Here is a 12308-nt window from a genome sequence, read left to right on the forward strand (position 1 = left end):
CACCGCGGGGCTCAGGCCGGGACCCACCGCGGGGCTCAGGCCGGGCCTCACCGCGGGGCTCAGGCCGGGCTCACCGCGGGGCCGCCGCTCACCTTTGTCGCGCAGCTCCCGCAGGCAGGACGCGGCCACGCCGTGCTGCTCCGGCCCGTCGCGCCGCCGCACCACGCAACGCTTCAGCCGCGCCGCCATCATCTGACGCTCGGCAATGCCCCAAAAGGCTTTTCCAGGCGGGGAAGGCGCTGCTGCCGCGGGAGGCGGCCGCGGCCCGAGCGTCCCGGCCCGGCTGAGGCCGAGCACTCACGGCACCAGTGCTTCCCCCGCGGGACTCATCGCTGCGCCGGCGTTCGACTCGCTGCGCCTGCGGCGCGGAGCGGCGGCGGGGGCGTTCCATCGGGCTGTCGGGGATGGATTAGGCGCGCCTGGGAAGATGGCGGCCGCGGAGGGAGCGGAGCAGCCGGGGCAGGTGAGGGGGGCCGGGCCGGGCCGGGCCGGGCCGGGGGGCCCGGGGGGCTCCGGCACCCACCCTCTGTGCACCGCGGGGTCGGTGCTGCACCTGGGCTCCGTGCCCTGTGCGAGCAGGGGCTGTGCGGGGCTGGCTGAAGGGTGTGCAGGCCGGGCCCAGGGCACAGGCGTGTTGGCATTGAGGGTTTGTGTATGAAACTCATCAAGCACTTGAATAGGAGAAGGATAAATACAAACACGGCCAGAGAGAAAGGAGACAATGTGCAGCTGGGTTATAAAACTCGGTGGAGCCCTGCTCAGGGTAGGAGTTGGACTCGATGATCCTTGTGGGTTCCTTCCAACTCAGAATGTTCTGTGATTCTATGACTAGTTAGGCAAAAATATTGTCTCTGCCTTGCAACTGCGAGGGACGGAGGGAGATCCTTGAGCCAAGAACATAAAAGGGCAAAGGTGAATGGGGAGAGCAGAAGATAAATATGAGTTCACTGGTTTGAGTGCTGAGAAAACACTAAAAGCTTAAGATATTTTTAAACTGGGACGTGAAATGAATGGGACAGTCAGAGGAAAAAAAAGAAGCGTGATCTAGTTGTATATGGTACATACTCTTTATTTTCTTGAGGGCCTCGTCCAACGTGGATTCTATGATTCTGTAGTGTAGGTGTGTATTCTGTGATGTAGGTGTAATAGAGTGTAGGTTTCCTCTCACTCACACTGTCCTGTTCATATTCTAGAGTCACTTGTATTGCACTGCAAGCTCAACCCACCTCAAATTCAGTGACCTCCTGGAGCTCTCTTATCTCACCACTATCCCAGACAGGTTCCTGAGTGTGTGGTGCCAATGGAATTTGGTAAAGTCCTTTCAGTGCTCTCAGGGTCCCACTGCAGCAGCAGGAGGGGAAAGATGTGGCTGTGTGAGCCAGAAGAGAAGAAAACAGAGCAGTCTGCCACCGACACATTGTTATGTGCAATCACTGAAATCTGTCCAGATTTGGCTAAATCACCATGAGCCTCCCTGTTGATCCCTTTGTTTTGGACTGAGGAGGCTGAGAATGTAGGGAAGGCTATTGAACTAAACTGAAATAGAAATAAATTACATAAAATCGGTACTCTTGGCTAACCAGCACAGATCTGGGTTGTGAAAGGCTGAGTTACCAAACTCACAGGAGGCAGGGTGGCTTTGCATCACCCAGGTGTTTTTGTCAGCCCCAGTCTGAGGTGCAGGCGTTGCAGTCCATCCCTCACACTTCAAGTGAATGCTTCCAGAATGAGGAAACCTGAAACAATCTGTGACTGATCCATAAGGCACCTGGGCAGTCTACTGGGCTGGCAGTTTCTGAGAAAGAAATCTGGCTAATTGGCAAATGTGGTTGCCTAAGAAGCATTCAGGTTCCCCACCCCCTTCCCCCATTTATTTAGTGTTGCTTTACCTCACAATAAGGTTCGATGTTTGGAAATGGAAAAGTCTTGCTTTCTAACAGGCCTCGTAAATGTAGCCAGAGAAGCCTCTGGGCTTTAAAGGTAAAGATGAAGAATCAGATTCTGTCCCATTGCACGTAGCAATGCTGGATCCTCAGGCAAGAACGAGTTACTTTTGCACCCCTTTTGGCATTGCCTGGGAAAAGGGGATGTGATTGAAGGATATACAGTACAGTGGGTGACTTCTCAAGGGGACAGTTTTGGAATTAAACAAACCAATGAAAATACCTTTACAAGTCTCACAGAATGTAAACACCACTCCTCTTACACAACTGTTGCAGTTTTGACACTAATATCAATGCTTGTAGAAAGTTGACCCCATTGCACTCTAAATGTTTAGAGAATTTAATAAAATATTTGCTTTCTGCCATTGGTGATGTTTGTTTATTTATTGCCAAGCTTTCAACATGAGGCTGTGAGTAGTGGCACTGCCTCGCTTAACATGTTTATGTTTGGGCCCCATCATGTTTTCTAGTACAAATCAAGTTAATTTAGATGCTGAAAAGGGAGTGTCAGATGTCTTATGGCTTATTATCTGTTTTTCTTAGTTTAATTTTCTCATTCTCATGAATTAATATATTGCCTCAAGCAGTGTGGGGAGAGGGGAGTATTGCAGCTCAAATGAAATTGTTTATGTAGATAGAATTACGTTCTAAAGGCAATAAATATTTCTACCAGAGATTTTAAAATACTTTGTTTTGTTTAGAAATCATGTTCCTTGGGCCTTTAGCAATGTCTTTACTAAAAATAAGCAAGAGAAAAGACCCTGTCTCTCTGTTACTGTTTTTTTTATAGTAAAAGAAAGAGAAGGGCAAGGTGATGGTGTAGCTTCTGAACAGAATAACCAGTTTCAGATTTATCTTGTCTATCAGTGTTTCTTTAATGCTAAGTACTTTGGCAGTATGTTTGGTGACTCTTCTTGGTGGAGCCTGGCAGTAAACCAGTCCTCTGGAGTTCCAGTTAACCATAAATCCCAGTAGTGTGAGAAAAATGGAAATTCTTTGACCTTAATTGGCAGTAGTATTGTTGAATCTACCATCTAGCTGTGTGTTTTCTTTGCAAGTAATTAAAGCAAATTTCTAAGATGTTGAAAGATGCCTGGTTTGTTGCTCCAGAGACTTAATTCCCTAGTTGCATTGTTAGTCAATATATTGGTAAATTTTCCTCCCCACTTGCCTGTAGCTCTTGGCTGATAAGCCTCTGTATTCTGTGCCTTAAAGGATGGATTTCATGTTGAAGGTGAATGGTCTCTGGATGGTGATGGTCGTAATTTTCATTAAACACAGACATGTCCCAGAGGGTGACAGTCCCCTGCCTTACAAGACTAGTTCCTTTGCCTTGTAGTTGGAAATCTGTCTGGAAGGGAACTACAGATCTCATTTAAAATGGTGGCAGCTTTGGACAATGTACTCAAAGTACATAAATGAACCAACTCATCATTTAGGTGCCATCAGGGCTACGAGCACATGGCAGAATTGGCGAGCATTTGTCTTCAGGATCAAGACTCTTCCTGTCAATATAATTATGACATGTTTTCTCACTGTAACCCAAGCTTCATTTCAAATTCTTGGAGCAGTTTCCCAGGTTGGCCAAATATTGTGTGGAGTGACCATCCATAAATACCAGAGCAGCTCTTTAGGGCAGAACATGGGAGCTCTAGTACTTAGAATGCTCTGGGAATTTCCTAACGATATGAATTCAGTGGTGGGCCCTTCCGTCCTTCCTCCCACACAGAGGCTATGGCAAGTGATCCTAGAGAATCCCTGCCCACCTGTGAGGTCTGGCTGGGCCCTGGTGATGATCCTTGTCTGGAAGCAGATGAGTTGCAGTATATTTGAGTTTCTGGCACCCTCTTGTGGTAAATACTTATTTTATCGATACTGGTTTTGTGTATTTTGCAAATGGGAAAAATAAATCTTGAGATACTTTGAAGGTGAGGTATATTGCATAAAAATGAGGAATAGATTTGTAGGACAAAAGGTCACTTAAGAACCTTGGTGCTATCACTGAACAGTTGTATTTTTCCCTGTACTCAGTGAATGGGGCCCCTTTACACTAAATGATCCTCAAAACTTGTCTTCATTCCTAGTGAAACTGCATTTTTTCACCATTGAGGTCACCAATATGTGTTACCTCTCCTACAATAAAACACCTCAGGTGAAAACAGTGTGGTTTAGACCATATTAACATCAGGTGGACCCTGTTTGAAAGAAAATTGTTGACCAAGATAAGTTTGTTTTATGGTAAAACTTAGGCATCTCTACCTAGGGGGAGAGGTGGTCCGTTCTAGTTACATGGAGATCAAACTGCTTTCTTGGGCAGCGAGGAAAAGCGCAGAGAATAATTCTGTAATGTGAGGGACTGTGGGGAAGTGTTGGGTCTGTTCTTGAGCAGTGAGTGAGTATGAGCAAAATTGCAGGTGAGCCTGGAGAGTGGGAGCTCTGGAATTTTGAAGTCTAGTCTAATCTTTGGCTGACTGTCCCACTTCAGTCAAACAGTTTCTTCTTCCTCCTGTTCACCACTCATTCCTAGTGTGCAAGGTGAAGTGTTCAGCATCTGCCCTAAAACTTCACCTCTTAATTATGTGTGGGAAACAAGAATGGTCCTGGTACTGCTGAGAGTTTGTGAGGTTTAGGTAAAATCATGGTTGTTTTGAAATCTGTAGAAGAATGGTTCAGAAAACAAAGGGTGCGTTACTGGATCATGGAAATGGGAGAAGTATTTCAAAATTTGTGTTAGGGTGGCCACTACTCTTGTGCCATCTCACAGGATTCTTGCTGGCTCTCACTGCTGACTCCCTAAAATCAGTTCTGCAGATTCTGTTAATTCCCTTGTTTTAAATGGGGAATTAATACTTCTGTGGTTCTGACCTTTTTGTCTTCAGTCCTCCACAGAACTGCTGCTGATAGCACAGACAAATGTGCCTAAATCCTGCTCACAGGAGCCTTCCAGATAAGTGTTTCTAGGGGTGTCCATCGGGTGGCAATGTGACCTCACTCTTTTTCTGCTTCACAGGCTGGCTCCTGCCCTGCAACTGAGAACGCCGCATCTCGGGAGCCGCTGGTAAGTTCCTCAAGAAGCAGCATTGAATTTCTTGTTGATAACACGAGTTGTTCTCTTTGCCACATCATTTTTCAGCCTTTGTTTAGCTTTTTTGAGGAGCTGGTGCTTTGTGGAAAAGGTGTAAACTGCTGCAGGTTGCCATGCTGTTCACATCTCTGAATTCTGATCTGTAGCCACAACCTCCTGTGAGCCTGGGGTTAGACATGGGTGGCCTGGGCCACTGCCTGTCCTGAGCGTGTGCTCTTGTTCAGAGCCTCTTTAGGAAAGGGTCTGAAGAAAGCCCTGTGCAGCAGATTCGTAGATTATAAAAACCCCTCTGCTGCTCAGAGACCTCATTCAAGCTGTCTTTATATTCAGAGGCACTCAGAGTGAGCTTAGAAACGTTTGTCAGCTGGCAGTGTGTGTAATCCAGTGTTTTTACTCTAGAAGTGTTTTGGAAAGGGCCCTGGGATTTTTTGTGTATGAGGATAACTGAGAGAACCCTGTTTTGTTTGCTCTTTTATGGTGATGCAGAGTGGGAAGTGAGCCACTACTCCTGGAGCTGCAGTATATGGTTTTTTACAACCTTGGTTTTTTTTTTTTTTTCCTTCCTTCCTCTTCAGCCATCTATAAGTCAGCCAAAACCTTGACAAAATTCTTAGCCAATGTTTTCATCCTAAATATATAAATCTCTGAGTTTCTTCTGCAGCTTTCATTTGTTGATCATAGTGAATACAAGCTGTTTGCAGGGAGAAGACTCAAGTACTTGTGGCACTGGCCAATTCAAAGTACTTTTATCAAGTAACTCTGACCTAGAGAGCGCAGGAGATGATGTTTATAAGAGAGAGATGTGAGTAAAGACTGTGAACTGAGAAAAGTCAGTAAAATGCATCTCGTGAAAGGGCTGTTTGTGAAGTCTGTTGCAGTGACAGTCTCTCTTTCTAGTACCGCTGTGCCATCCCTTAATTGCATGGATATCTGTACATGAGATTACCTGAAATTGTTATCGTCACCATGTGCTTTGTGGTGGATTTGGTGGTTTGTTTTTGGAGGGGTTGGTTGTCTCTCCCTTAGGGAGGTTAGGGCAGGCAGATCATCAGAGCCTGTGCTGGGCCACAGCATGTTCTTTCTCAAGGCAGATTCTAACATTACCTTAGATATAATTAATTTCTTTCTGTATATGTGACTGCAGAATTGCTCAGAGAAAGCACATAGCAGTTGTGTATGTTTCTGTTTGGGTGGATATTTTTACTACATAAAATTATTTATACACTTAAAGAACTCCAACATTAACTTTACTCTCACGATGGTGAGTCTACCATGTGAGCTAATTAGAGCCCTCTGAAAGGTGGAGGTTTCCTTCTTATTTTTTCATTAACTTTTTAAAAATAATAAACTCTTACAATCTTTGTCACATTTGTTTAGGAGTCATTATTGCTTCCATCTGCTCCTCTGTAGACGCCTTATTAAATGAGCAATTCAGGTCTGTGAGCCAGATGACCTGACTTCCACCATCCTGCTGTGGCTTCCCTGTGGCCAGGATCGTGCACGCTGCCTTCCACACATGCAGGAGATCCTGGCCCATAAACCAGACTCGTAGGCACATGGTGCCGTGTCATAAAAGTGTTTACGGAAACACCAGAGCGAACTGTGGCACGAATCCAACACATGGCTCTGTGGGGGAGCTGTGTGCTCCAGGGTATCATCCTGGACTTCACATTTGGTGGTAAGCAGTTGAAGAGTCCAGAGGAGGGAGGAAAGTCTCATGACCAAATTCTGCTCCTCTGCACCCCCTCACCCTTTTTGACTGTATTGGCGAGTGGAAGGACTCGGTGCTTCACAGGACAGACCTGTTTGGAACATACCAGCACACAAGAATGGGAAAGCAGTAGAGTTAAAACACCTTCCATTGTATCAGCAGAAGCTGTTACAGACTCAGGCTGGTTTTGTATTGGATTTGTGATTCTAATGGATACTATCCTTCTAGGAGCTAAGTACGGCACCTTGCCCTGGGCACAGGGGCACTGTCTTCTGCCTACCCTGTACCCTGCCTACAGCCTGCTGCTTTCAGCAGGAATCCAGGAGAAGCCAGGATTCCAGTTGTTTGCACAAGGACTTCAGCATCCTGCAAGATCCTGTAGCAGACCCAGTCTGACACGTCATATTGTGTCCTGCATTTGGGTCTTCCAGGATACCTTGCAAAGGTTTATGGCCTTACTGAAGCCTTCAGAATGCAGCCCTACAAACTCATGTTACAGTCCAAACTACTCTTTCTCCCACCCACTTTTGATGTTTTGAGCCACCAAACTGGAGATAACGGACTCCACATCCATGCCATTAATCCCTTGAGTTGTCCAGTGTCCTTACAATAAACTGTCCCAGCTGAAAAATACTCCCTAATAGGAGGTCAGTGTGTTAGAGCAGTGACAGTGGCGGTGAGTGGGAGGGGGCTGGGGACAGCTGTAATTCCTGCAGCAGAGCAGGACACTCATTTCCCTGGCTGTCGGTCTTGGCCCATTAAAATTTGCCGTGTAGCTCCATAGTGGGAAGTGTAACCTTGTGTTCACAGAGTGTCAGCATCTCGCTCTGCTGCTGTTTACAGCCACGTTTGTCATCGTCAGCGCAGGATCAGCTTCTCCTTGAGTCTGGCTTATCAGTGAACACTGCTGCATCCCCTGCTGCTTGGAGCAGCCACCTCTGATAAGCCCCTGAACACTTGTGGAATTGGAATAGGTTTGTCTTTTTGCAGCTACTCAAAGCAAAGTCCTGGTTTGTGCAAAGGGTGTAACTACATAGGGCAAACTCTCTTTCAGTGAGGCTAAACCTTTGGAAAATCCCCTTTACATCAGGAATCTGTGTTTTCTTGGTCTAATATCTCTCCAGAATGTATTTAAATCATCTGTTTAGCTTGTTCTGTTTCTCGCTAGCAGAGTCTTGTAGCTTTTTAACCATCCTGTGCTGCTTTTGGGGTGTTTTCAAAAGCTTGAAATATTTGTATATTTTTGCTGTTGGCCTTTGCTTTCTGCCCAATCTGCTGCAGCCTGAATTACAGCTCTGAAGGTTGTGCCTGTAAGAGCCTCCGACAGAAACCCGGGCTGTAGGGAGAGCCTAAGGAAGGAGAGTTGTCAGTGAGGCCTTTGGACATGTTGCTTGTTTGTTTGCGGTTTTTTTTCTGTCACAAAACATACTCATTCCCTAGCTGGTGCTAGGTGTCTGGAAGAAGTACTCATTGTAAATATGAAAGTACTGGTTGTAAATGTAAAACACTCTGTTGGTTGCTCACTAAATTACAAAATCCCTTTGCAGATTATTTAATTTTTCTTCTTTTATTTTTAGCATGTTCTGTTTCTTTCTGTTTCTTGCTGCAGATAGGAGCAGTTAACACTGAAATATGGACATTTTATTCCTTTTTTTACAGGCTATTGAAAGGTACAAGTTAACAAGAATTACTGCTGCCTCTATAGCAATTAGTGTAGAGTTTGTTGGAATGTGCTGGAGCCCTCGTGGCTTTTCCCCACCCTTTGTTAAATTGATTTTCAAATATTTAAGGGTCAGGGTAATGCCCAGAACACTTTTAACTTCCCTTTTTGTGCAAACATCACAGAGTACATGGCAGTGAGTGACAGACAGTAGAATTATTAAATCCTTTGTGTTTTGTTGTCTCATTTTACACCTTATCTGTTCTGTTAAGCTTCCTCTCAAGTAGTGTGCAAGTACAGAAAATTTCTTTTAGGTTTTTGAGAAAGGAGCTTTGCAATTGAGATTTTACTTTTAGCTCTAACTGGTGTAATTAGAAGTTGATGGAGACTGATCCTAACAAATACTGTTGTCTTTACAACAAAACCATGTCTTTGAACAAAACCATGAGTGGGAATGAGGAGAGGCTACAGATTTGTGTCTGTCACAAGATTTGAGAGAGCTTGTTGGGGTTCATGTTAGTTAAGAGTACTCAGAGTCTACTTTTTTATAAACAAACCACTGGGCAAATTGAAATTGAGAATCCATGTCCCTCTTCTTATGAAGGAGTAGATAGATGCTCTTTCTGCCCTGTCAAACCCTACAGAAAATGAGATACATGAGAATTTTTTTAAGTTCTTCTTTGCCTGAAATCGCTGTTTGAAATTAATTCAAGAATGGTATTTTCACTGAAAAACTCACACTTTGTTTTTCTGGAACACATTTTTTAGCAAGGGATATCTTGTAATATCCTCATCCTTTCTTTTACATTTCAAAGGTCTTAGTCTAGAGTTGTAGAAAATTATGGTGGTTTTTGTTTGGTTGGTTTTTTTTTTGTTTGTTTGGTTTTTTTTTTTTTTAATAAGAACTTTTTTCCCCAGAAATGATATGAGGGACTGGAGTATGCTGGAGGGACACTCCCCATCACACTTCTACCTTCCATTTTCCCATCCTTTATTGTTTGAGACAAGATTTATGCCTGTTTACTGTACAAATTTTCCATCTGCCACAATGGGTTTGTTCCTGGTGGTGGCATACGCTGAATGATTCTCTAAAAGTAAATCTATCCAGAGGGGATTTCCAGACAGCCAGAGTCAGTAGGCAACTAACTTACAGCCCCCAGGGAAACATTAGTCAGGGTAATTTACCACTGTCAGCAGGAGAGGGAGAGAGACCTCAGCTCCACGACCTCCCTCCTGCCCGGGCAGGATCCTCGTGTATGATGATGCTGCAGTTGGTTTGGGGAGGACCTGAACGTGCTGCTGTGACATCCCAGTGCTGGCCAGTAATTCCATCAGGCTGTGGAGGGCAATTGCTGTGCAGATTTTGGGTTTATTGGGCCATGAACAAGGAGCCAGAGGTGTGTGACTGCCACACGCAATGTCCTTTGGTTTGCTGCAAAGAGAGCTCTGTGATTTACTAAGCAGAGCTCTCTTGTGTTTGACCTTCTGATAAGTTCATGATTATTGGGTTTTGCCTGTTTTTCTCTCTTTCTTCTGGGTGTTCATTGACTTCTTTTGTCGTGCATGCAAAGTGCACTCGCTTAATCTGTCGATTCCTTTTACTCTGTTGATTTAGACAAATATATTAATGTGTGCCAAGCACACAGATGCAAATTGACTTACTGAGCATAGTTAAAGAAACACTGCCATACCAGGTTAAACTGACCATTTGAGGTCAGTGGAAAAGTTTGGAATTCCTTTAAATCTCAATTTTGAAAGAGGGTAGACTGTAATAGTTTGGGATGTAACTTGTATTATAGCATTATATATTAATTTATGAGAGCTAGAACCTTGCAGTAGTCACAGGCCAAAGCAGGTTTAAGACCCAGTCAGCCTGTACAAAGTGTACTGGTGGCTCTGGCTGTCCCCAAGAGCTGACAAGTTAAATGACACTTCAGAATGGTGGATGAGGCAGCACAGCCAGGACAGGGACAGTCTTTCTCTGTCACTGACAGGGGCATGAGTTAGTAGTTTACAATCTTTTTTGTGCACTTGTGCAGAAGAGAGCTCTGAAAGCAATTCCTGCTTGCTTTTCAGACAAACCAACACCACTGGTCAGAAGACTTTAAAAATGGTCTTAAAATAGTTGTAATACTCTAAGTTGTTCTTTACAAACACACCAGGAAGTTAAAGTACAGGGAATTAGGTTAGAGTCTTCTATAATGTTAGTTATGATTTGACTTCCAGAGATCCCAGATCTCTCACTGAAAGTAAAATGGAAGTTACAGTGCTTCGAGACACTGGAAAAACACACTGGCACACAGTTATGAAATACTTAATACTTGGTATTTTCCCCTTGAAAGATCCAAATTTTTTATGTTCTTGTGCTGTTTGCGGGGTCTGAAGGTGCTACACCTACAAACAGTATTTTACAGCTCATGTCCTGCTTTGCTCAGCTGGCAGGAGGATTGGGAGCACTTTGCTGTGTGCACCACGGCTGCTGGAATGGGGGCACAGCAGAGGTCCCTGCGCTGGTCATGGTTATGGGATCAAGGTGGGGTAAAGGCATCATTCCTGCTCTGCATGTGGAAGCTTTGCTATGTGCAGAGCAGCTTGTAGAGGGCAGCAATTGCCCACAGTTCTCTCTGCTTTGGGAGAGGAGGGTCCAGCTGAAGAACTTCACCAGACTGACTGCCTGCCTTTTTAGCTTCTTGAAATAACTTTATGCAGGAACTTGTTCCTTGGAGTGCCTCTTGACTCTGCAGTGTTAAATTCCTACTCTGAACAATGTTGCTAGAGATTGTTAATTCCTCTCCTGCCTCTAACACCACTGGAGAGTTGGACTCCTTTTGCCCAGGCACTGCCTGTGTCATTGTTACTGCAATCAAAAGGAGTCTAGTGACAGCCTGTGATCCATATAAGATTATAGCTGCCTGCGTGGGATAACTTCCCTCATTTCTTGCCTTCCTCCTTCCTTCTTGGCCTTCCTCTCCTACTTTTACCTGGGAGATCATGCCATTAGAAAACATTTGCAATGTCTGTGGCATCTTTGTTGTGCCTCAGATATGTTCATCACATTAAAAGTGAGGTAGCAGGGGCACAAAAGGCAGAATATTCAAGAACCTGAAAGAACATTCTCTGACCTTGATACACAGGAATACATTCTTCAGATTCTTCTGATGCCAGCACCTTCAGAACCAAGATTTGCCAAACTAGGAAGTTAAGAGTTGGTATGAATCTTGGATTTGGAGTCCCTGACCAACTTACTTGAGAAGGAATTTCCACTGCTTTTCATATTTCTTGTATTTCTCCATAGGTCACTTACATTGCAAATCGTTCCAAACAGCCTAATAATTTTTGGGGGGTTTTATTTGTTTTTGTTTTTTATGCACATTTACATAGCTCCTCTCTTTGTTACATTGTACAAACTGTGTCCTCTTCCCAGCTGTGACCCCCTAGCACACGACTGCTACTTTGAAAAGTGTCATTCTGGAAAAATAACAAAGAAAATATGCATGGCTTTCTAGTGAAGTGATTTTACAGCTGTAGAGAAGCAAGAGAGGGCACTCACAGTATGTGCTGCTTCTTTACATTATCTGTTTAACCTTCTGGTCAGAGCAGAATTTTCCTCTGCTGTCAATGTTCTGGTGTTTTGTCAGGCATCTGAATGGCCTGAATGATGGTATTCCTTGGGATACAGTTGAACAGTAGAGGACATCTTGCTGGAATGGAGATTCCCAGCTATACAGTGAGAATTTCCTGTGTCGTCCAGCTTGCTTCTCCTGTTTGTTTTGTGTGCCATCCTGAGTGATTCCTTTCCTCCTTAAGCATCTGCACCCTTCAGATGTTTGCAGACAGTTATCACATAATTTCTCCTTACCCCCACCCCCATCCTGGTCTCTTAGCCAAGCTCTACATATTTAGCTCATT

At 44.5% G+C, this 12308-nt stretch overlaps 2 protein-coding genes across 3 annotated transcripts in view; one reads left to right on the forward strand and one right to left on the reverse strand.

Moving 5' to 3' along the window:
• Window positions 1-318, reverse strand: part of DFFA (DNA fragmentation factor subunit alpha) — a 4727-nt gene extending 4409 nt beyond the window's left edge. For both annotated transcript variants that reach the window (XM_042032230.1, XM_042032231.1), the window contains exon 1: window positions 93-318. In XM_042032230.1, the coding sequence (XP_041888164.1) occupies window positions 93-192 (100 nt within the window). In that variant the 5' untranslated portion in view covers window positions 193-318. The remainder of the gene's footprint in view (window positions 1-92) is intronic.
• Window positions 206-12308, forward strand: part of PEX14 (peroxisomal biogenesis factor 14) — a 71038-nt gene continuing 58935 nt past the window's right edge. Inside the window, exons 1-2 of the mRNA XM_042032228.1 lie at window positions 206-463; window positions 4954-5001. Coding sequence (XP_041888162.1) covers window positions 206-463; window positions 4954-5001 — 306 coding nt within the window. The remainder of the gene's footprint in view (window positions 464-4953; window positions 5002-12308) is intronic.

Source organism: Corvus kubaryi, unplaced genomic scaffold, assembly GCF_017639235.1.
Source record: "Corvus kubaryi isolate FWS band 111438036 unplaced genomic scaffold, C.kubaryi_AGA036_p1.0 37352, whole genome shotgun sequence".
Taxonomy (NCBI): Eukaryota; Metazoa; Chordata; class Aves; order Passeriformes; family Corvidae; genus Corvus; species Corvus kubaryi.